The following is a 26287-nucleotide window of genomic DNA, read 5'->3' on the forward strand; positions in this document are numbered from 1 at the left end:
TGTAATCAAATTGAATTTATTAGCTCAAGACAGTTTACACTGTATAATGAGATCTGTGATACACAATAAAATCCATATGCCAGGAATCCTTTGTATGTAGTACAAACTTAAGGGTACCATTCTACCAGTATTACCACATTTCCAAACCCAAAAATCTAGTAACACGTGATGCAAACATGGAACAGGAATACTAAACAGCATGCAATGCTTAAAAAGGTTACAAAGCCTACATTACTTTACAAAAAACTCTCAAACTATACCGAGGCATCCAAAATTTGGTTTTACTCTTGCAAGTGTAAAAAACAATCCAAACATTTTAGAACCATTTCAAATACTGGTAAGACTTTTGATACTTTCTTGCATTTCAGAATCAGATCCAACAGTATCAGTTCCAGAGCAGTTTACTGTCTGCTGTCTGCTTTGGTCTCCGCTTGCTCCATCATTTGGAATTGCCATTTCATTTGCTCTAGGGATGCATTTCTTTGAGAAACAACTTTTGCTTTTGTCTCTAGAAGCATCACTGGATATTCTGCTGCCATTACTTTTAATATGTACACTGGAATCAGAAAATGAATGCCAACTGGTAATCGATTGCCTTGCTGATTGATGCCCTTTTGCTTGTTCATTTTGTTTGACTCTCCTCTCAGGGGATGTTGGAGTAGTATTTTGAGGTTTATCTTCTTTGTTTTCATTTTCATTCTGTGAGCTGGGCTGGTACTGCTGCCCAGAAGCCTGAATGTCTTCTATTTCTCTAAGAGCAGAGAAGGCACTTTTCACAGCCATCTGGGATTGAAACGTGCCAGGAAGAGAAGCTTTGATGTCCTCAGCTCTGTTCTGAAATAAGAGATTATAATAAAGGTACTGATGCAACTAGAGAAAAAAAAAAATCCAGTATTGCAACTGCCATATACTAAAATCTGCACAGCAAAATAAAGTCATCACATAATATAGGAAAGACTCAGAGAAAACGGCACCACCTTTATTACCTTTCAAAGCAAGTGAGTTTCACAAGATTGACAGGGTGATACCGATACAGTTTCACATCTAGCTTGAACTTTATACTACAGAAATGTGTCAGTTACACTGAAGCAGCCAAAGCCTAGTCACACCTATTATTCTGAAATACCTCACAGTTTGCAGTAGTGTGGTCCCAATAGTCTAGCTCACAACACCTAGCTGCTACAAGAATCCAAACTAACCAATACTAGGAGATAAGTATGAGAGTAGTATTAAGTGTTAGCCAAAGCTTTTTGTAATCATCCTTTGCCATGTATGCTTTGTACACTTAAAAAAAAAAAAAATTAAGTTCAGGCTTCTAAGTGTAGCTGAATTAGATAAACAATTATTCAAACTGAATGAAAAAAGCTTATGTCACAGTGCAGAGGAGTCTATCAGCTGAAAACACTGTGGCAAGCCAAACAAATGTCAAAGAACCTATAATAACTGCTTTATTATGTCAAATAATTTCAGCAGATTCAAACTGCAAAACTGGAAATTGCTTTCCACACCATTAAAAATCCCAACACTTTTTACCATTATGATTTATAAGCTCATGGTGTTCTTGAAGAATCTGGAACACTTAATGGGGAAGACATCTGGTATAATAAACATACCAGAATGCAGAATGAATTTTAGCATGACAGTATCCAACTTGGACAAGTTTGCAGGCTGCCAGTATCTTAATTTTTCATTCCTTTAAAAAAAACTTAAGCCTGTTTGGTTGGTTTTGGTGTTTGTTGTGTTTTTTTTTTTTTTTTTTTTTTTGTTTTTAATGGGAACTTTAGTATCTGCTTTGAAAAATCTGCAAGGTGTTCTACTTACTGTCTTCAGAGTAGAAACTAAAACCTTATGTTGTTAATATTCCAAATTTTTAGTTGCCTTAAATTTGGCAAAAAATGGCCCGCACAGAAATCTCACTGAAGCAGACATGGGCACTACAAGTACTTAACAGAAAATTTGTGCTTTTCAACAACCTTATTGTACCCTCTCCTATCAGACTAAGATTTTAAAAATACTATACATCACTATTAAGTGTTTCTAAAAAACAGTCATGGTATCTTCAGTTTTTAACAGATGTATACCACTATAAGACCTTTGTATTCTGGAATAAGAAACAACATGATTATCACCAACATTTTCTTTAGCAAATTACAAAATATACTCCAGATGGTAATCACTTAAATATAACCTATGTTAATCATTGAATTGTTGTGATTTGTATAAATACAGCTACAGCAAAAGGTTGCATTATCTTCATGGATCATTTTGTAATCATTACTTTCAGTCAGAGGGGGATAATAGCAGAAAAGCATTACAGTATCAAGTACATTGCCACCAGCATTCCCTCTACAGACTTACTTTGCTATTCTGGATACGTTCATGTCTTTCTTCTTCAAAAGACTTCTCCTTTAGCATGTTAGCAGGCTTACTGAGAGTAGAATTCATCTGTGGATCCCCCAAAAGACTAAAATCTGATTGGTCTATCCCAGCTAAAACAGCAAGTTGTCCAAGTCTGTAAAATACAGTTTAACAGGAAATAGCACAAAAAAATTATCATGTGAAAAATCTAAACGTTCAAAACCAGAAGAAGAAACAGAAACTATTTGAAGCTTTGAGGATAGTTTTTTCCATTGTCTTCCAAGAAGCCCAAAATAGCTTAATAAAGATGAAAATAAGTAGCTAAAGGTATTTTCAGATCTTTGCACAAATTAGGCTGAAGGTTCAAAACTGTCAGTCTTCATTCAGTGTTATGAGGTTAAGAATGAAGTTCTCCCAGTTAGCATTGATGTCAAACCAGGATGCTGACAAGCAGACTGCCTCTCAGGTAGAACAAAGATTAGAACTCTGTAATTCAAGCAGAAGACTGGTGCAGATCTCCCAACTAGCACAACTGCCAATAGCCAAATCCAATTACATGCTTCATAAATACAGTCATGTTGTTTCACCTGCCAGCTTACAAGTTGGCCAAACCCGCACTTGTGCGTTTTAAGCCCCAATAATAGTTGGTAAGTTGCAGCCATCAATCGACAGCATAGCGTATTATATATAGAACCTTATTGAGAAGAGCAGTCTTTGGAATTGGTATTCTATAACTTTCTGAGCAGCTCCCTATTATCATGAATTGACAGAGGGCCCATCCAAAAAATTATTTTTTACATAGGGGAAAAGAAGAAGAGACCTCAGCAGAAACAGTTAAGACTTAAGTGATGACCTACCCAGCATCTTTAAGGAGGTCTAAAAAAGCGTGAAACTTTTGGAAAGAGCTCTCAATGCTGCCCAGAACACCTTCATCTTCCAAAATCATGTTGGTTACTGATTGCGCGTGAAGAACCTCAGACAGGGAGACATTTAGATTCCTTAATCTTGCATTTTCAATTTCCAGCTATTAAGGGTAAAAAAAAAAAAAAAGAGGGGGGGGGGGGGGGAGGGAGAGGAAGATAAAGTAATTTCTACCATTGTCAGTTAAATCCCCACAAAATACCCAACACCTCCTTTGCAAGCCTATGGAGCAGTATCACAAAGAGATATACCCAAACTAACTCTTGCAACTGATACAGAGCTTCCTGCACCAGAAATATTCAGGGCACTGTTAGACTGAGCTCTGTGCAGGTTTGTTTATCCATGGCTGGCTGCAATCCTATGCTACCATAGTGAAATTGCTGCAGGCACTCAAAACTGCTGGCTCAGCACTGTCTTCAGTACATACAGAATGTTGAGAGCAAGTGCAAGCAAAAAGATTAGCCTTCCTATCATGTTGTTTTGCATGTATTATATGCCAGATTAACACCAAAGAATTTATTTTACTAATAAAAACCTTAATGAAGGCCAATGCCCTCCCTTATACTCACCCCTCCGTAACAGAGGGACTGGATATGACTGCATCTCTCCCCTGCACTGTGCATCCCAAACCTGAAAGTTTAAGATGATCCGATTTCTCTCCACATTGAATAGTAATTAAATAAATTGAAAGTTGAAAGATAAATCTAAGGATATACACGGTTTTGTGTTTGAGGGAAACACTAACTCAGACACTTGTTTAAGATTAGCTATGCAATCACTTCCACTGCAGGTGTTCCTTCTTCCATCTTTTATGTGAGGACAAAAATTATAAATCTGTGTAGTGCACTGTAGCTGTTAAACTTGCACCAAAATGAACAGGTTCAAAGATTACTGCTACTTAGTTTACCCCTTCTCCTGAGACAAGGTGCTACATCTAAGCAGTCTAGCACAAGAGATGAGTATTTCTTGCACTGGGTATTTAGCCTAAGAAGTATTTAAGTATTCAAACAACCAACATCCAAACAACCAACACCCAGAAGTGCACTCCAAATTACTGAAGGATGGGGATGGCCACACTGGAGAACTACAAGGAACCTTGTAGACTGCAGTCATTTGTGGGTATCTGCTCCCTGTACTGTGGAGTACCCACTTGTTGCTCAAGCTCCAAAGCGTACCAGCACCTTCATTCCACTCCAGACCACATTTAAAAACCAAATCCATTTGTTTACATTACCTTACATGCAAATCTATTACAAGAAATTCTGCTTACTGTTGCAAAAGAATCTTTTTAGCTCAGCAACAACAGACAGAGGGGAAACAGACCTTACAATTCAACTGTGACAAGTTGTTAAGTTTCGCTCTATCATAAAGCAAAACTGTGCCTCAAAACAACTGGTAACTATGGCCAATGTATAAAACCATCCAACACTTTTGTTGCCTGCAGAAACAAAACTTAAAAATCAAAGTGACAGAATAAGCCAAATTAAAAAACATTTGCAACAAACAGCTTTTCAGCACAAGCCATGATAAAGAAGGTGGGAGACCTCAAAGAGTTATCCATTTGCTACAAATTGCAAAAAGACTTAACCACTTTCTCGAGAAAAAACGAACATCAGAATGCTCCAGATTGTAATACACCAAATGAATGAAACATATTGGAAGGGTAGCTTGACCCAGAGTTCATGGCTTTGGAATAGGATCCAGAGAACAAGCACACATTACTAAACCAAGATTTCATCACTGCCCTCGGGCTAGTAAATGATCCCTGTGACTTTGAACTGAAACTCTGAAAGCTACCACATTAGAGGTCATTGCTAATTACTCCTAATCAAGCAAGTAGTTTGATTGGTGCATCCTTTAAAAGTAAAGATGATTAACAGTTAAAAATAATTACCTCCGTTATCCGTTTCTCAGCCTTTACTCTGGCGCTCTGCTCTTCCTTTAATTTTTCCATGCATTGTTCCAGCTCCACCTATCAGAACACAGATATAAACTGTCACAAAATTTATTTTAAAATGTCAGATCAACATGCAGTATTATGCAAAAGCTCAGCACGTCCAATTAACAACTATCACATGGGATTCCAAGCAATAATTTATTGTCTACAAAAACACATGACAGGAGTCCACTAGTAAGTAACTCAAGGATGAAAAAAATTAACACAGGCAAGTAGAAATAATCGTGATTCACTTAACAGATTTGCAATATAGCAACAGGTAAGATTATGGACAAGTCTCTTGGGCCTACGACATTACCATCAGGAATATATGTTCTTCTCTACATCTTCTTCTTCCAGTTAACCTTTTCAAACCTTAATTTTAACCTCATCAATGCTCAAACTGGGCTCTAAAAAAGTCCTTAGTTGCCATACCTAGATTTTTAGAAGGCACTCTTCATCCAGGACTGTATTCCTTATTACAGCAGTAGGAATACAAAATTCTGAACTTGGCTTCACTTAGTGGTTCAGCAGAAAATATAAGTTTTTCATAATCCCAAGGTGCTTGAGTTAAGCATCTTAGTGCTGAATTAACAAAAACAATACCAAACTTTAACATTTAACAAACATATTCTAGCCTTACTCATGAGGTGCCTATACTTGTATTTTGACTTTTCGCTCCAAGAAGTGAATCTCTCTGCTTCAGTGAACAGTAGTCAAGATTTAATGAGCAATACCATGTATTCTCGTACCACGTCAGAGTGTCATCATCTTTAATTACAGCACATGAAGTGGAAGAACAAATAGGATTTTTATTTCTTGCATGCCTTATCACAACCTTCTGGTTCCAAAGGTAAAAACCATCAAAATTATCAAGCTGCTGTATTTTTCAGAGGGTAACCTAGATGAATGAACAGTATGCAAAGCTTCTTCATTTCTCTATATATGTTGTATACCTGCACATAATGTGACACAGGACACTGCTTTTTGTACACACCTTATCAATCAGTTCTACAGAGGAGCAAAGATCCAAATAGTACTGAAATCCTTTTTTTACAATCAAAAGCTTATTCAAGCACATACTACTGCACTTCATACAGGCAATCAACTGGGAAGACTGGTGCGTAATAGAATGCATAGTGAAAATAATCCTTCTGCAAACTCAAAGAGGTCCTCATAGGTCTTGTAGAATGAGAGGGACTTTTGCATCTAATTCAAAGATGAAGTTTCTAAAATGTTTCAGATATAGCCTGCCGAGTGACAACCAGTCAGAGGGAAGACTATCGGTCTGGCCCTACTGGCCAGTGAAGCCTACTCCCAAGATCCCTAGATTAGAACCATCCAAGCTAACCGTAGAGCTAGAAAGCGAGTCATATATTTATCATCTGAACATGAGAAAGACTCTCAGACGTCAGAACGTACAGGAAAACCGCATTTCAAAGAGTATTTGGGAAGAGATCTAACAGTATCTAACTGCCATGATATAAAAAAATTGCCTCCAGGTATCAGGTAAGGGGGAAATCTCCAAGGAGAACTCTAAACAAAAACCACAGTCTTATCACAGTCAAACCCAGAACATGTGGAAATAACAGGAGCTAGAAATCTCGTTACAGATACAGAACCACATCACAGAAAGTAGCACCCATAATGTTCTACATTCACAATTTGACATGTAAGCTACAATCCTTACAGGCTTTGAAGATCAGTCACAGGTACCACAGACTTGAAGAGTTCTTCCAGTTCCATTTACAGTATGTGCGCATACGCATATGTATTTCAAAGTTTCTAGGGTGCAGGGTTCTTTGGCAAGTAACTCAACTTCAGAAACCACAGTTCTATAGTAATTTTGTTATGGATAGACTTTAGACAATGCTAAATGTAACAGCACTGAGCTTTTTCTTCACATTGCTGGTTTGTATTTTCAAAAGGCAAAAGCTCAGAAAATGGTTAAATTAAGATTTTTAAAAGAAATTTTGAGGTTTTGTAGCATTACCCTGTAGATGTACACAATATTTGATGATTATGAGCTGACTTCATGAAAAAACTTACAAAGAAAGCAGCTATATCTCCTCATAAGCAGTATCAGAAGCTTGCATTTAAAGGGCGATGCCTTGTACCTGGGCAAACATATTTATCACCATCAAATTACATGTATGCTTTATTCTTTGATTTCCTTTTGAGTAATTCATTACCTCAAGCAGGCCTCTAGTCTTTTGCATAAAAAAGCTCAAAGACAGTTAAACGCAGATCCAAGTTATGAGATTGAGCCTTCTAGTAGTGTAGTCCAGAAAAACAGAACTGATATATTTGCTATTCATCTTCAAGGCTATTTGTAGCCCTCAGAATTACTCTATGCAATATGACAACTCACAACAGACACAGGTATAAAACTGAAGTTTATAAACTAAAAGCATAAATATATGAGAAAAACTTTAGGAACTAATTTGCCATGTTTTTCTTCTTAATTACACTGTCATCCTTATTTTTAAAGAAAGGTTATAGTGCAATCTCTACTTCAACATAATTCACATAGTATTAACATGTAGAAAGAATTACACTGCTAACTGTATTAAGGGTGAAGTTCTAACTTATATTCTTATTTAAGGATTTAAGAAAAATCTGGGAGTTTCTTCAATTACATTCTTCATCACAGACAATTCTGACATTTCAGATCCCATCTAGTGAAAGGGAAGAATACTTATCAGTTCTCATTTTTCATTTAAGCCGAAATTCAGCTTTTCATTAAAGAAAGGATTTTGACTTTTTGTTTGGGTTTTTTTTTGTTGTTTTAATGAAAGCACAGCTAACACCATTTCACTAAATAGTACCCTTAAAGCCTCTTTTTAGAACAGAAGGATGCAGGGAAGTTTGTAAGGACTTGCACACTAAAGTGAAAGTCTGGTCATTTAGTCATATCAAGGAGTGTTTGCAGAGCTTTTTTGGCACACTGGCACTATAAGGAGCTCCTGTTTCTTACCGTTTGTTCTGTCTCTGCATCCCATCATTGTTTTAGCACAGCTGGTTGTCCCACTTTACTGAATGGCTGTGCCAACGCCTGCTACAGATATACACTGGCTTATTTTCCAGCTTGATCAGTCCACAAGTCAGCTCCTCCCCAACTCCAAGCAGCTCTGCAGTAACAGCTGTTTCATAACAGTACCTAAGACCAATTAGTGCACATAAAAAGGGTCCTCCACTTCCCCTCACACATGACCAGCCACAGACTTCTGCCACTTATACTGTGCTCCAGTTCTAGGACACAATCCCATAAGCCAATGTGACCCATTAAAATGGCAGGAAACTAATCTGGAAAAGTATCACAATCACTGAATGGTCAAGGGTGGAAGAGACTTCTGGAGGTCATCTGACACAACCCTCTGCTCAAGCAAGGCCACCTACAACAAGCTGCCAGGACCACATTTAGATGTTTCTTTAATATCTCTAAGGAGGCATACTCCACAACCCCCCTGAGCAACCTGTGCCAGTGCTCAGTCATGCTCACAATACAAGTACATCCTGAGGTTCAGGAGAAAACTCTTGTGTTTCAGTTTGTGACCTCTGCCTCTTGCCCTGTCACTGCGCACCACAGAAAAGAGATGGGCTCTGCCCTCTTTTCACCCTCCCTTTGGGTATTTACATATACTAATATGGCCCCCTGTGAGCCTTCTCTTCTTCAGGATGAACAGTCCCAACTCTCTCAGCCTTTCCTTACAGCAGAAATGATCCAACCGCTTCAGCATCCTCATGCCTCTTCACTGGAATCTCCCTAGTATGCCATGTCTCTCTCATACTAGGGAGCCCAGAACTGGACATGGCTCTCCAAGTGTAGCCTCACCAGTGCTGAGTGAATACAGGAAAAGGATCACCTCCATCAGCTGACAGCATTCCTCCTAATGTAGTCCAGGATGCCATTCACTTTCTCTGCCATAAGGGTATACTGCTGGCTTGTGTTCAACTTGGTGTCCATCACCCCCCCAGGGCTTTTTCTGAAATGCTGCTTTTCAGACGGTCTGCTCTCCGCATGTATTTGTGCATGGGGTTGTTCTTCCCCAGGTGCAGGCCTTTGCATGTCTCTATTCAACTGAATGAGCTTTCTCCACATAAACAAGTTGAATCAAGTCACTTTATGATCAGATAAATATGAAAAAAAGACACAAAAAAGACTGAAGTAAAAAATTGAATAGCATTAAGGGATGGAGGGGAAATAGACCTCACAATTCAATAGTGAGTTGCAAGTTTGGATCTGCCATAACATGAAACTGCTTTGCGTAACAAACCAACATAACAAAGGATAGGGGAGCCACAGAAACAGTTCGAGACTGCTTAAGCATCACTGTCAGATGTGTAAATATGGCCTAAAAAAGTACTGCAGCTTTCAAATCCAGAAAAATCAGTAGAGTCTGGGCCTTTACAAGCACAGGAAAATCAGAACTAATTTTGGGGTAGGTTCATAAAATTTCTAGTTTTACCTCCCTGGAAGCTAACATAAAGCACAAATTACCCCTCCCTTACACTTGCTCTATATGTAATACTACAAGTAACGCTGACAACACAGGTCAATATGACAACCCTTCCGCAAACCACAAAACACGGTATTCTTCTGCAGTGTGTCCTGAAAGTAATATTCCTACCTCTTCAAACACCAAGAATTAATACATCAAAAATACATGCTTTTCTGAAAGTACTGTCTTTTCTGTCTTTGGTGCAATAAGCATCAAATACAGTTTTGGTGCAATATGCATGTGACATGGAATTAATTCCATGATTCCAGACACGATGCTCTTCATGAGAATACTGAAGCCACTGCACAGCACAATGCCAATATATTGCACACAAACAGTAATATAAAATCACCTACAAAGAAGAAAGCTGCTATACAAGTCCCAGCAACATGTGAAAACCTTGAAAATCTTCCTGAACAGAAGCCCAAGAGAGAAAAATGGTAGGCCTAAAGCAAAAGTACTTCCACTGAAAAAAGAAAGCAGGTAGTTATTTATGTACAGTTTTTTGCCTTCTACCATAACTCTAAGCCACTCTAACCCTCCCATTACATATAGACCTGTAACAGTAAGTTTCAACTTCACTTCACTTACATAAAGGCAGTGTTCATATTTATACACATGAACACTTCATTCAACCAGTGAGAATCCATGACAATCAACACCAAAACCAAATTGACTATAGGCCTTATTTTTAACAGTATTCATTTGGAGGCAGTACAGATTCTCCAAACAAAATTTGAATCCTAACCATTTCAGAAAAAACACAGTTATTCTGCCTGAGAGTGCTACTTTACAATACTGCTAGATTACCTCATCAGTGTTACTGAGGTACTGAAACACACCATGTGTTTTCCTTTCCTTTTATGAGAACATTTCCTGTCAAGACATTTGCAGCAACAGTCAGTCTCGCTGCTACTGCTAGTTTTATAGAACTGCCAAAGAAGCAGAGGGAATAATAAAAAGGAAATTTAGAAGTTTATACCAAGCTCAATTATAAAACGGAGCTTTAACAAACTTTCAGTTATTTCTGTAATTACTTTTACACCACAATAATTACAATATATTAGCTATTTTCATTTCTATAATTAGAAATAACATTAAATTACATTTACAAAGGAAACACTTGGAAGGAAATACTACAAGCAATAATACTCATCAAAAGATTCGTTAACCATGAATCAAGACTGAAACAGAGAAATTATGCATGTTGCAGCTGTGTGTATTAAGTGGGGTTCTTCCTCTTTATGGCCTGTTTCAACAATATACTTATACTGTACACATCTTCATTAGAACTATTCAGTGATTAGAAATCCAGTGCATATTTGATGCACATCTTTTGAAACTGAAGCCTGCCTGACATAATGAAGGATAATTAATTTTTTCAGAAATCCTGCTGCATGACTGGTTATTAGCTTAACCATAATTTTCTGAATAAAACATGGTTTAATTGATGCAATCTCCCTTCACGGATTTTAATGCACAGAACATGCCTCTTACCTGTAACTGTTGGTGCTTTGTTACGCTAATCTTATCTAATGATTTTGACAAATCAGGGTAGTGGATAACGACATCTAAATCTTCTGTGTCTTCGGTTTCAGATGCAGAAGCACTTTCCACTGTCACTTTCACAGGAATACCTGTCTAATTACATCAGAAAACCACACCCACTCACAGCATTCATTACACTGTGCAATAAAAATCAAAGACAGTACTGAAAGCTTAATTTAAATGCAGCAGTTTCCCAGAATCCCTTACAATGCATATACATTGCCCAGCTATGCAATTTTAAAATGAATTTACATCAAACAATATTTAGAAAAAAAAAAAAATTGTGTCCATATATTGTGCATATAAATGGCAAGGACTTAGTAGCAAAGGTGATCCCCATGAAGAGCAGCCAGGGCTGCCCGGTGCTGGACAGCTGTATCCAACCCACAGCTGGGCCCAGCAGCCAAGATGGCTGTGCCTCAGGGAAAGCGTATGTAAGAAAGGCAAAAAAATGCCAGACATGCAGAAGAGGAGGGAAAAAGAGTGAGAAAGAGCAGAGGGAGCACAAGGCTCAGAGGAGGAGGAGGTGCTCTAACAAACCAAGATACTGGTGACAGATATGGGAGTAAACTAAGTATCAAAGAAGTTTCAACCAAATGCTGACATAAGCTGTTATTCTGCATTTCTCAGAGAGAAACTTCTCCGTGAGTTTCAGTCTTAACTTTTAGACAGTAATATTCTGTTGAGAACACTTTCATCTTTCTTTTCAGGCATGCATCTGTTAAATAAACCATCATATGAGAGAGAGAGTGTACCTCAGTCTTCACTGGTAATTCTTCAGTACTATCCACTGGCCCTCCTCTAAAGTTAAAAAAATAACACTTTTGAGAAAATTAAATTTATAACGTACCATTGCCATTTCATTTCCAAACACAAGACTGTAGGACAGGTGAAGAAGTGAGAGCAAAACCAGCAACAGACATTGCACTGTTTCTCTGTAACTCTCATTACATCCTCATTTTGTTCTATAGTTGTGATAGAACATTAAGTAATTTTTTGTTTATAAAGCTCCTATTTTGAGAGGCTCAGATTAAGGGAATACATTCATAAAATCCCAACCAAAAACTGTTTCAAAAGGAAGCATGATAAGAATATTATGGCTTCCATGCGCAACTTTTTTTTTTTTTACTTCAAAGGACTTAGATGATCACAATCAGTTGGTACTGGGGGAGACAGAGCAGAAAAAGGTGGAAAAAAAATCTAGGCACCTTGAACTGATTGCCAAATCAAACTACGCAACAAGTTTAGAAAACTAAATTGCATCTTCAGCTATGGTAAGTTTGATAAATAATTAGTAACAAGGGAACAAGCAAGCAAGATGGCTTTGGTTGTGGAAGTTTTTTTTGCTGCACCTGAGTAAGGCCATCAAATTATACCTGTTTGGGTATTTTAAAAACCTACTGAAACAGAATTTCTGTAACATCCTCAAAAATATTGTAAGCAGAAAAAAATTATGGATGCAATATGTGATTCTGTGTATAACTTTTAAAAACATATTTTTAAAAAAACATTGCTCTCTACTGTATTTATCATGCAGGTTTAATGCTTTAGTGTTTTCCCTTGCACTATGAAAACCTCACCTGCACCTCTTTGCACGTTCTGCAGTCCGCCACGGAAGGAAGCCTTTTGTGCCTGGTGGTAGTGGTTTTGGTGAGTAACTGTCTTTCACAGACATACTTTTTTTCCCAGGACTTACAGACTTTTTAGATGGTAACCCTGTATTGAACAGCAATGGGAGAAAAGTGGATTCATCATACGCAATTATTTACATATAAATTCACAGTTTACTGTTTCTAAATAAAATCTCCTATGTAATAAAAGGGACTGTCAGAAATTTACCTCTTGGCCTAATTTTGCTGAAGTGCTCAAAAACTTTTTGTTTGCTTCTTAGAATGAGGGGTGGACAGTTTATCCGCTTGCAATTATAAACTGGTACTTAACTGCTATTTTAGGTTGATGTAAGAAAGATATGCTGTTATTCAAAAAGGAAGCAAATTTTTGTAGCTAAGGAGTTTTATTCACATTACTGATTTCAGATACCTAACTGTCCTCAGTGGGAGCACGCACAGCTCGCGCAGGTAACAGGGCTAACTATGTGTTTCAAATTGCCCTCTAGTGGCCTTTGTGAGAAGAACGCCGATTGAGTAACTGGCAAAATGCTTATAGCTGAAGCTGGTCCTCGTGTTGATCAATTCTACAGAACACTAGCAATATCGTCACCTAAGAGGAATAATGAAATGTCGTCTTCACCAGTCCAGTCTTCTGTTGCTCTTTAAATCATACTCTATAACTCAAAGTAAATTTAGATAATCTAGCATGAATGATCACTCTCCCCCAAATTCTGTGTAAATTAAGAAAACTGTTCACCTAGTATTTCATACAGATAATCTCATGAGAGCCCAGGTTATTGTTTCTCTGAAATCATTAAAACAACTAATTTTTTAATAGTATAGAAATGCATAACTATGGTAATAGGGTTCCAAATTTCAGTTCAAACAGGATGAGTAATTTTCACCTCCTAACTCCTACTCTTCAAAAACAAACACCAGAAAAAAAAGGAAGAAACCACTAAAAAACAAAACCCACCACAATTATATTTAAGTTCAGGCATTTTCTTCTTCCATCACCCTGGATCCCCACAGTTTACTTGTACAAAGACTTCAATCTGATTTATGCTTACCTCTTTGCTTCCAGATAACTAGAGCAAAGATGAAAGACAGCTAAATGTATTGCAGCAGAAATTTTAGTAACTGACTAAAAAATACTGAGTGTGTTACAGCTATCAATACAGAATTATATGCAATATTTAATTATATTCAAGATACCCATGTTATTTTAAACATGCTATTTATAGTAGATTTACATGAAATTAAAAAAAAAAGTTAGAACATTCTGTACATCAGTAAAAAATGCATACTTATTTGTTCTGGCAGAGGACAGTCTGCTACAGAAAGGCTGTATCATCAGAAGAGCCAGGCAACTTAGTTCAGAACTAGTCAGAACTAGCTCTAAAGTTAGAACTAGGCAACAACTGACAAGCTTCCTAGAAGTGAAAGCTCATAGGTGAGAATGCACTCAGAATAAATATATGCAATGCTTTCACGTATCTAAGTCAGCATTTCCTAGCATTCCTCCAGCCATGTATCTAGTAATACTAAAAACAAGAGCAAGTTTTGTACAGAAAACACTGATGGTAGAAGACATGTTATTGAATGAGGAATAAATGGATTTTTCTTTTTTTTAAGGAAAGTATTCTGCAAAATACTGACATTTAGATACATTGATTATTTCATAATTAAAGCTTTTAAACATTAAAAGATTAGTTTGTATACAAAAATTACTACAGTCAGAAAAAATAAAGACAGTATTACCAATACGAATAGTAGCTTTTCCTTTTGGACCACTTCCTAGGACAACAGTTCTCCTCTTCGGTCTAGTTTTCAAAACATCCGTGGAAGATGGAGACATCAGCCACTTATACTGGATTTTTATTTTTATTTTTTTAAACAGAAAGACAAATTGGTTTAGTAACTGGTATTAAGAGGTGCACATTTAAGATTAGAGGGGGTTTTGTCAGTTATATGGAAAATACTGCTAGTTACAGAAAACTTACTAAACTGTAAAATTAAGGAAAAAAAAAAAATCCCAGAAAGCTCAAATTCAAACACAGATTCAATGCAAGTCTGAGTGCTACATTACCAGAAAGCGTTCCCAGAACACCACTATAACATCCCATCCAATATTTTCCTTTCTCCTGTGCAAAACACTTCTCCTTTTATAGTAAAAAAAAATGGCATCAACCCTATAAAAAGGAAACTCTGGCTTTTGCATTTCATTCTCAGAAAGCTGGCTTGCTAGGAATGACTGGCTCAGGCCAAAGTTCTCCAGAGTAGTAAAAGCCTTCTTAACAGGATTTTGTATTACCAAAAATGAAGTTAGGATTTCTAAAAATATGAAGTTTAATTTTCACTTCCTATAATAAAAACCCCTCCAAACTATAATAAATACATAGTGGTAATCAAAGGCAGTTGATGGACTTCAAACTTCATTTCTTTTATAGCAACAGCTCTATTAGTTAATCATTCAGGTAGATATTAAGTTTTGCTGTCACTTATTTTTCAGTGTGCATCTAGCTTTAGTTAGTACACACTCTAGCGCTGAAGCAGCTGTTGAAGGAAATGCAGTTGATCGCAACACAAAGCTTACCTCAAGAGAGCTCTAAACCCCTCATCATAATACTGGAATAGTATGCTGAAGTTATTCACAGCCAATGCACAGGCAAGATTAAAATGCCATGACTGTGCTCTAGTTTAGTCCACATTTATCATTGGCAAGAAAACCCTTATACAGAAAAAAAAAAAAAAAAGAGTTTTGAACTCATGTAAGTTTTGCTGGGTCTACAGCTGTATCTGGCTCCTGAGACAAGTGAATTGTTCATTTTAAATAAAAAATAGACAGAAAGAGAAAACTAAATGGTAAACTTCAAAGAGCAAGAGTATCTTCATTTTGGTTTACTACACATAAAAATGATCACAAAGTTTATCTAGTCCAGTAGCCTGCCTTTCGTCTGGGTGCCTGCAGCTCTTTAACAACATGCAAGTAATAAAGACAGTGAACATGTTAAGACAGTGTTGAAAAATTACTGTCATTGAGTTGAGACTATGAAAGCAACTTGTTTTATACACACCTTCAGTGAAATTTTCCTTTAAGTTATTCAGTCTTTCTCAGAATCTGCACAAGCTTTTACCACTTACTACAATCAATCTACAATTACAATCCACTAAACTAGCAACACATTGCTGCTAAGATAACACAACTTTCCTGTTTTAGCTCCCATCAAATCTAAAAGCATCAATTAGCAGTAGGCATCTCTTCCTGTAAACTTGAAAAACCAATCAAAAAGGTAAGCATCTACATGCTACTGAAAAGCAAACAGATACAACCAGTTTTCACGCAGAACTAGATGGAAGGGTTGTCATGGCTTGTATCCAGTAAGCAAGTGGTGACAGTGTATTACAGACTATTCATGGCAGCCAATAAATCTTTTGTAGTTATGGTGGCTTATTACTGTAAGTCCAGACAAAAGCCCACTGAACTTCTCTTTGTAAAGCAACACAGTAGCACCTTAATATATTTTCTGCATAAGCAATACCATGGTGTTGACAAGATCAGATGGCACAGAACACAGCTATGCCATTTCTCTGATTCAAACATCACTTTTCTGAGTTTTCCTCATGAGAATTATGACAGTTAGCCTTTGGCACAATAAAGAGCCGAAACTAGAAATAGATGAAATTGGAGGCAGTACTAGGGATGATCATCTATGCAGCTTTAGCTCTCTGTGGGGAGATAGAGTCTGAGTTAGGCCACTTGCTGCAAGAGCAGACAGCACATTAGTTTCACAGAGAATTATATCTTCCACTTTATGGTCAACAAGTGTCTACACATAGGCTAACATGAGTCCAACTGATTCTCCATTTTGCACCAATATGAAATCCAGATCTCTAGCAACTACAATAGGTAAAATTAAAAAAACCCTCTGCACTAAATAAACTAATTTCAAAGTTTTCTCCACTATAATAAAATGGATGAGCACATCCTTTTAAAACCTCACAGATTTGAAGGCAGTACACAGATGACAAAAGGAAGCAATGCAGATGCTAACTGACTATATTCTGTTTGACAAGCTTAAGCTACAAGGAACAAACATTGCTCCTTTAAATTTGTAAATGTAGTCTATAAAAAAAATGGAAAATCTGAAAAATAACTGGAGTTTATGTTAAAAAACAGAACCAAAGTGCTAGTTAGATACAGAATTTAGACTATGCTGTTAGGACTCTCACAAATGCACTCTTGTTTTTACTTGTGCATTGGGGTTTTATAAATCAAACAGCTGAATTTTGACTACTGACAGAATGAAGGAACAGTCCTTGCAGTTCTTTCTGTAACACATCTTAGTGAGCAACTGTTTCTTTTCATTAACACCTCTGACAGTTTATTAATTTATTCCCTCAGTTCTGACCCCTTAAAAAAATATATAAAAAAAAATAAAATCAAAAAGCCAAAGAACACCACACCACTAACACCCCACACACAAAACAAAACCCCACATCACTGACTTTCAATATAGAGCACATGAAGGCACCCAGGCACTCCTCAAAGAAACTCAACTGATTTTCCCTTCATAATATCCAGACTTTTGCAACTAAGATGAAAGCCAACTGTAAATCCTAGATTAAGGTAGTAAATGTTTCACTTTCAAAAGTCTATCAACCTCAAATTCGAATATTAGCATTCATCTTGCTAACCAAGTGGATCATCCCTTGAGTGTCTGCACCATTCCCACGATAAACTGCAAATGTTAGCCTACTCACAGACCTTATGAAATAAAGTATCTAGGCTGGTTTTACTTGAGGAAGAAGAAAAGTTATTTAGCAAGGTTATGGTCAGTCCTTTTTCGTTCATATTGTTAATGAGGTATGAACAATTAAGAGCATGCCAATAACACTACCTGCATGAATATAAAACAAATGTCTTGGATGATCTCTTAGTACATAGGAGATTACCCAAAGAGTTATTTCTTTTCCCAGTTCAATTTTCCGATCATCTTGAGCCTCTCCAGGCAAATGCTATTTTCATGTGATCCCTGAAACATTTTAAAAGTGTTGACTGCATCTGCAAAGGAGAATGAATACTCCTTCACAATCAACCTCAATTTCTCCAAAAGAAGTCTTAAAAATACTTGAAATAGGGAACTTTAATCCCCAAGGATCCTACACACAAACTTCTCAGTTTACTAGATACTGCCTACACAGATCTGCAGCTCTGACTTTTAAGCCTTTTCAAAATCAGAAAGAGCAATAAGTTCTAGAACAAGAACCGGGATTGTTGCAGCTCTGTGAAACCAACAGCAAGAATACACTCATTTGTTTGCGGTCTCCTTTGGAAACTGAATCTAATTTTTATGTTACAAAAACATAGAACTCAGTATTTAAATAGAATACCTAATCATAAATGGTCCAGATATAGTTTATGCATGCCATTGTAAACTCCCTGTGGACTATTAAAGATGGCAAGGGGTACTGTACTTTAACAACATGGTTAGCATCAGAAAGAATAGTAATGACCAACTTAAAAAGATCCTAACTATGTAAATTATTGGCAGAAAAGTTTACATTTTGAAATGTAAATTGTGATTTCCTTTACTTTTTAATGAAAATTTATTACTACCTTGTTAACAAGACAAGAAAGCCTTCCAACAGTAGAAAAGCAATACTTAGCTCACATTCTACAGTAACGCCCAAGTATACACACACATTTCCATTTTTCTTTTCATTAAATTGATATTAGGTTTTACTACATATAAAACCTTAAATTACGTAAGAAATCATACAAAATGCCCAATAAAATATCATGTTGCTGCTAGCGTTTTTAGTTTTTTCCCTCTGATTTTTCCGATTTTCTGATTGTTTCATGTTTTTCTGATTGCTTTTTAAACTGCTTAGAAGTCAGTCTTCTAACTAGAATAGCTGGTTCACCCCAAACAAAGATTACAAAGAACAGATTCACCCCAAACAAAGTTTTCCTTTAAAAAAAAACTATTTAAGAAAATGCAACAGCAGGTACAAAAAAAGCCCCAAATTCAATCCAAAATGCCTAACACATACCTCCAAATTAGCACTATTTCCATTCATAAGAACTTTTTCAATAACGCGTTTCATCGTAACTGTATCTAGAATGAAGATATTTTATTAAGAATTTCCTGCATGAGACAAGTGTTCCAGCAGATCACTGAATAAACACCACACACACACACACAAAAACAAACCCACCAACAACCAAAAACCACAACACAACCAAAACAAAACCAAGAAAAAAAAAAAAAACACAAAAAGGACAAAGGCAGATACAGATACATACCAATTAATGGATTTTTTCTTATGTCAAGTACCACTAATGTTGTATTAGTTTGAAGAGCATCTAATAATGACCTTGCGCCTTCATTAGATATTCCACACTGTTGCAAATCAAGTGCTAAAATGTTTAAGGAGGTATAAAAACAACCAAAAAAAAACCCATTATGATAACAGCCATGTGTAACACCAACAATACTTTCAGAGAATAAAATTAGAAACTGAAATCAGTGCTACATGAACAACTGCTAAACAACTGCAAACAAAGGAAAATAAAAATCACAGTTAAGTAACTGCTCTTGACAATTCCTAGTAAATGTAATATTCCCAGGCATCAATTAATTCAACTGCCCAAGGTAACAGATACACAGCTTATGTCTGAACAGTCTGAGTCAATGCTTCTACATGTTCTTTTCTTGCAAAGATAAGTACATTACGTGGTCATTAAGAAATAGTACTGTTACGGCTTTGGCATTTATTTCATGTTGTGCACGCACAGTACCACAGAGCGGTTGAGGCTGGAAGGGACCTCTGAAGATCATACTGCTGAAGCCCCTGCTGAAGAGCAGGCTTGCTTAAAGCCCGTACAAAGACCTCCAAGAATGAAGACTCTACAACCACTGCAGGCAACCTGTGCCAATATTCAAACACCCCCACAGAAAGCAAGCATTTCCTGATGTTCAGGAGGAACCTCCAGTGCTTCAGTTAGTACCCACTTCTGCCTGTCCTGTCACCAACCACCACTGGAAAGAGCTTGGCTCCACCTACTTTACAGCCTCCCTTCAGATATTTGTGAGCATTGAGGAACCCCACCCTGAGCCTTCTCCTGGTTAAACAGTCCCAGCTGCCTCAGCAGTTGTGGATACATCTCTGTGGACTTTTGTATGTCCCGTTTGCTTAAGTATTCTCTATTCTGAGCTGCACACCTGGCTCAAACAACAAAACAATTTCAATAGTAAGTATGTGATTCCATGTACTGAATGCTATGACTTACACCACCACCATTAGCCATTTTGTACAGATACACTGTAGAACAAATAACTTCGCAAGAAAACTAGAGGACAAAACTAGATGACAACTGCATTCGGATACTTCGACAATTCAAAAGAAGAAAAATTTCCTTGGAAAACAGATTACTCTTTTCTAGCTGAACAGGCAGCTACTCTTCTGGCCACATTTGCTGTAACTGACAATTTTAAGTCTTCTGCCTGCCAGTACTGCATCTTAAGAGTCAGTATTTTACAATACCTTTTAGCCAAAGGTCCTCTCCTAGACAATCTGCAAAGGCAATTGCTCCTCTATCTCCAACAAGCATGTTGCAGTTGAAAGTAACACGCCTCAAGCCCGTCATATAGTCCAGGTCAGGTCTCCTATATCGCAGGCTTTCAGCCCAAGCTTCTTCATGTCTTTTCATTGCCTGGTGCTTTGCAAACAAAGAAACTGTTACCAAGTGCAAAGACAAAGCCATTATTGATGACACATTCACAAATTACCTTATGTTTAAGGTAACACATCAGCATTTGGGTGCTGATACAAGAGTAACAGATACACTATTTCTGAGTTCAAGAAATACAAGTAATTTTTAAATATTACAGCTAAGTCGTGTGAACTCTGATCATCCAATTTGCAATGCAAATTACTAAATATGGCTACAAAACATCTTAATACCTTCTTTTTGACAGACAGACACTTTCAAGACATCTTGGAGTACAACTCCAGGAAATTATGTGCTTTCATGTAAACCGCTGCTAATTAATTAGAATATTCTACTAGTCACAGGCTTACTAAAGAGTTAATTAGTAACCTCCAAACTGTAAACTCATTATTCTTACCCAATGCTTAAGAATACTTCAGAGATTTTTCAAAATCTGTGGCAATTAAATAAGTGCTCCCTGAACAGGTTTTACATATTTAAAGCCCTAATTCTCATTTAAAGAAAATATATCTGTTTACTAAGAAATACTGATGTTTACTAAGAAAAAACAGATTTAAATCCCACACCAGTAAACTAATTTTGACATACAAAGTCACAAATTTCAGGACTATTCACATATTTTAGTATTCACATAATAATAATTCGCATACAGACTGCCCACAAAGTGCTTTGATGGATTTACAGCTTGAAAATAAAAGAAAAAAAAAAAAAACAAATGTATTTAAGATCTTGTGAACATCTGGTTCTAAGAAAGGTGATTAAATTACCTTCAATATATTTGCTATATGTTCTGCCCCTTGCCATGTGAGGCTACATCCTGTGAAGTTTACACATCTGATATTAGCTGAATTCTTTAAACTCTGACAGATTGCTGAAGAAAACAAAAACATGCATGTTACCTACATGCACCACAGCTGGATTATCAGAACACGCTTTTTCACTGCCATATTAAGAAGTTGAATCAGCTTTAACAGGAAAAAGCCTTGACAAAAAACTTGGGTTGAAATAAGAAATATATTTTAAATACATTTATGTGTTCTAAGTTTATATATTTCTAACACATTTAGCAAAGCCTATATGAACAAACTAGAACATATTTTATTTCTGTTTACTTATGTAAACATGAATAATAAAAAGCTAACATCAAACAAATATTATGACTTGTTTTAAATAGAAGTATAAACATAATTATAAAGTACTATGGCTATTTTCTATCATGTAGTGAAGAAAATAAAATTTTTAAATGCTGTTAAATCGTGTAGAATAATGTGAAGATTGTTATTTTAATCACTATTTATCGATTTAAAACAGAATAGAAATACTGAAAAGCCTACCTATTTAAAGAACTAAAAAAGAGATAAGTGTATTTAAGGTTTTTTCATTCTGAACTTACTTTCTAATCCTCCATCTCCAATTGGACAGTGGGCAAAAGAGACACTCTCCAGAGATGATGCTGTGGCCAAGCCCTTCAGAATTAAAAACAGTACTTGTTAACTGGCTTGAAAGGCAAAACTACAAACAGAGCAAAGACTGAGTCACCCAAACTGCTCAGAACACTTCATGCTCCCTACAAGAAACAATAGGGGGTTCCGAGAAAGGTTAAAACGAGTGAACCTTAAAGTTCAGTTTAAGCTGGTTCATTTCTTTAGCACTGGAGGAGCCATAGCCTACAGGAAACACCAGCAACCTCTTTTCCTAGAAGCTACATGTGTTCCAATAATACATCCTGAAGACCTGCTTTTATCTCCTTGGTGTCCCTCAACACTCCTTCTGTCATGTACATGAACTGCAGTTTCAGTCACAAGCTTAAACTGCATGCCCCAAACACACAGCAAAGGTGTTGCTAAGAATGCCCTAATCAGCCTTGACGAATCAGGGCAAGGGAATGTTATGCGATTTATACAGGTTCAGCAAGAATAGTTTATACAAAATACCTCAGCAGAATAATTCATATAAAGGATAACACAAAGATACCTTAGAAGAGAAATAACCTCATCTGTGACAAATATTTATAAAACTTAAGTTGCTACTTCTCTATGTTCTAAGCATGTTTTCCATTTACTTGTATAGTAACATAGTCTCACCTTTGTTAAAAGTATTAGATCTCTCTCCCTCAGAAGCAAACCCTGCAGTTCTAAATTTTTTAGTACATCTGATATACTGAGACAGCATTTGACAGCTTTGCATAGTTGGCCAGTCAAGTCTTTTGATCGAATTGCTGGAATTCTCCTTCTAAAGTAAGTTTTGTATCTTTCAACACCTAGTAAACAACAAAAATTACACATCAGTAAAATCCAGTCTCTACTGACTTAAAGGCAACCATAATCACACCTTCCTTTTTGATGCTTTTCTTGAACAAAAATACTTCCTTAGGTATAACAATTTCTCTACCGTGTATCCAAGTAACAGAAAAGTTTTATGCAGCAAATTCTAAAATTCTACGTCAACATATTTATTTTTTACAGTTATCAACACAAACCTGATTCTTCAAGACCATGTTGATGAAAAGCTCTTATTCCAATAGAAGTCAGAGTCTTATTATGCCCGATAGCATTCAGAAGTGGTATCCAATCAGCAGCTTTGATGCGATCTACAGTTAGATCAAGAGCACGACGACTCAGGTTAGCCTTCACAGATTTCAGTGGAACAGAGCCTTGAAGAGCACAAAGGTGTTCATAATGCGAGTAGAAATCCAGCATGCACTGTCTTCTTACTTTGACTGACTCAATCATTTCTTCTATGTGATGTATGTCTCTCTAAAATAAGAGAGGAGAAAAAAGCCCCGACTTTATCCAATGGATAACTGATTTTGCAACAGTTTCAATTCAATATGCATACTCTAAACATGACCATGTTCATGTCTACTCTATAGCATTTACGTGTCTTTGGGGTGGCAGCTAAAGCACTGATGTCTTGTGATTCTCACTGCCTGTGAGAGTACAGCTGAATGAATAAAGGGGTGAAAACCTCCTGCATCTGCTTCCACTCGCTCCATTTTCCTCCTTATCAAAACTCACAGGGTTTTTTTTGCTCTTGACTTTTGCCTGCTACTTGAAAATGGTATTCTGAATAACCACTCAGGATTTTTTTTTCTTTAAATTCTAACTGCCCTCAGCTGCCTGTGTGCATAATCCTCCTGCACACATTTCCTCTGTTAACAACCATCCTTTATTCACTACTTATTTCAACCCATCCAAGCAAACAAACCACAGCTATAAAGCATTTTTCCTGGGCTTCAATGCTCCTTAGAACTGTTTGTAAACACTGGTACTTTTGTACTCAGAAGCTGCAACTTTCCAAAAGCAAAAGAAAAAAAAAAAACCACAGAGGTCTCCTGTTAAGTTTTGTTTTGTCATTTGTCCTAAGTCTAAACAGAATCCACCTCTCCCTAAAAATGCATAGAGAGAGTGAATTACTCCCTGCTGCCGATGCACTCACACCCAGACACACGATCAAATCTATCTGGATAGAAATAAGATTGAAGATCTCCAAATTTTAAACTAAAAATATACACAAAGTAATTCTTAGACTTCTGGGTTTGTGCACACACAAGCATATGAACCAGCTGCCTTCAGTGCAGCACAGTCCTGCGCCAGTGAAAAACATACTCTGCTGCCCTAAGGGTTTGCTTTTAAAATTTCAGCCAGGAGAAGACAAGGCTCCAGACAAACCTTGTAACAGTCTTCCAGTACCTAAAGTGGGGCTACAAGGAATCTGGAGAGAGATTTACAATCTGGTCAAATGTGAGGCGTCCTTCCTATAGCAGGGGGTGATCTTTAAGAGTGATCTTAGAACTAGGTGATCTTTAAGGTCCTTTCTAACCCAAACCATTCTGTGATTCTAAGAAAAACAAAAAACAAACTGGCGTTTTTAATTCTCCCATACAAACAGGTGTACCAAAACCACAAAAGACATAATGTTCAGGCACTAACTGCTTTGAAGTTCTTGTTTTCTTCTTTAAATTTAGTTTTGTAGTGTCAGAGTCTGCAGACTCCTGAAAGCCTCTGACACTCCCTGACCCAGCATCAAGGAACTCAAATGCCTCTTCCACAGAGAACTAGTGAGTTTCTCTGCTACTTCAGTCAAAAGTCTAAATTATAAAACAGAATAAAATGTATGTTTTCCTAAATATTTTTGCTATTGCATACCCGATATACTTATTCCAGTAAATCTAGGAAAGCACTTTTCAGGCATTAGTTTTCTTTATACATCAACACCCATGTAGCAAAACAGTACTAACTCAAAGTAGAATTTCTTATTATCACACAGCTATTAAGTAATTCTACAGTCTCAACAGGAATTAATATTTGTCAGCATATTTAGAAGACCCATTTAGTTATCTATTTATTAATTTCTCAAGACAGCATTAAGTATCATACATGGGACAGCAAGTATTTTTTACATAGCAAACATCTCATATTGTTGAGGACTAGAAAGCTTCAGACACTGTCTTCTGAAACACTATGCCAGCATCAGACAAGAATCGGTGGATACGTACAAGCACGTGAGGAAAGCCATTTGTAAGGATATAATTTAGAAAAGAAATAATCATATTATTAGTATTTGGATGACTGAACTTGTAATAGTAATAGAAATTCTTAACAATAGTTCCTCTATGCCCTTTTGTTTCTTTCATTTTAGCTCTGATTTACAGCACTACTTAATCACCACACTGTCAACAGGAACAAATAACTAAATTACAATGCAACCATCAATTGTAACGCACTACTGATTTGAGGTGATGTATCAACGCGCAACATATTAAGCCTTTTACCTCCAGAGCTTATGCAAAATTCTTTTAACAGTGGCTTTCAAAGCAACACCTGAACACCACACCTGTAACTGAAGCAAGGAAAGGAGCTCCTGGCCCTAGGCCTGGAATTTAACTCAATTGCAGGTACAAAGGAAAGGGCCAAAAAAATCAGACCCCCAATAACTTCCAACTGAGAAACAAGTATGTAAACTAGAACTCTTCTGCATCGAAGTCAGTGCACCTGACACAGCCCTAGAGTACTGTGACTGCCTCCAAGAACGTACACAGGGGGCAATTGCTAACTACTTCTTTCAGTACAGAAGCAAGATGGCATCAGATAATACCAGCTGGTGACAAATGAAAAGTAACTAAAGAAACAAAGCACACAATAAAACTGAGAAATACTGCTCCATGCAGATTGTTTTTAGGAAGCTGTGAGTTCACAGTGATTCAAAAAACAGCTATGCAAATTTATAGAGGGGGGCCAAAACAATTCTAGACAAGACCACTGACCACAGAAACAATGACCATGCCCGACGTCTGAAGCTGCGAGACACACACAGAGGAAGCTGAACTACACACTACTCTCTACTGATACACTTCATCCAGCATGGCCTAGCAGTGGTGGAACTAAGCACACTTTATTTGACCTGCTGGACCACAGTACTTAAGTATGTAACACAGCATCCACCTAACATACTCAGATAAGCAACTGTGGTTACAGCTGGGGTACAGTAGGGGTTTTTATGTTTCACCCACTCAGTACTGCCAACTACTTCAGCGCTCCGCTTCCACAGCGCAGTACCAGGAATGGGGGCCGCCCGCCATCACCCACAGCGATACGAGGAGCGTCCCGGTGAGCAGGCGCCGCGGCAGCCCCTCCCCCTGGCCCCGGACGCACCTCACCCTAGCCCCGCGGGT

The 26287-nt window shown here is 37.1% G+C and overlaps 1 protein-coding gene across 2 annotated transcripts; it reads right to left on the bottom strand.

Moving 5' to 3' along the window:
* CEP78 (centrosomal protein 78) lies at window positions 1–23369 on the bottom strand. 2 transcript variants are annotated; one of them, XM_062640836.1, is made up of 15 exons: window positions 23093–23369; window positions 22698–22873; window positions 22007–22079; window positions 21381–21484; window positions 20427–20601; window positions 19186–19299; window positions 18933–18997; window positions 14637–14745; window positions 12846–12981; window positions 12021–12066; window positions 11215–11358; window positions 5174–5251; window positions 3216–3382; window positions 2359–2512; window positions 1–834 (listed from the first exon to the last, which is right to left on the bottom strand). In XM_062640836.1, exons 1-15 carry the CDS (start codon window positions 23343–23345, stop codon window positions 328–330), a joined length of 2301 nt encoding a protein of 766 aa, XP_062496820.1. In that variant the 5' UTR covers window positions 23346–23369; the 3' UTR covers window positions 1–327. The 2 variants fall into 2 exon arrangements, with proteins under 2 accessions (XP_062496820.1, XP_062496830.1); XM_062640846.1 differs by lacking the exon at window positions 22698–22873 and having other exon boundaries at window positions 14637–14747; window positions 18932–18997; window positions 23093–23256.
* Window positions 23370–26287: the final 2918 nt, after the last annotated feature.

Source organism: Pezoporus occidentalis, unplaced genomic scaffold (assembly GCF_034315485.1).
Source record: "Pezoporus occidentalis ecotype Australia unplaced genomic scaffold, CSIRO_AGI_Poc_V1 ctg117, whole genome shotgun sequence".
Taxonomy (NCBI): domain Eukaryota; kingdom Metazoa; phylum Chordata; class Aves; order Psittaciformes; family Psittacidae; genus Pezoporus; species Pezoporus occidentalis.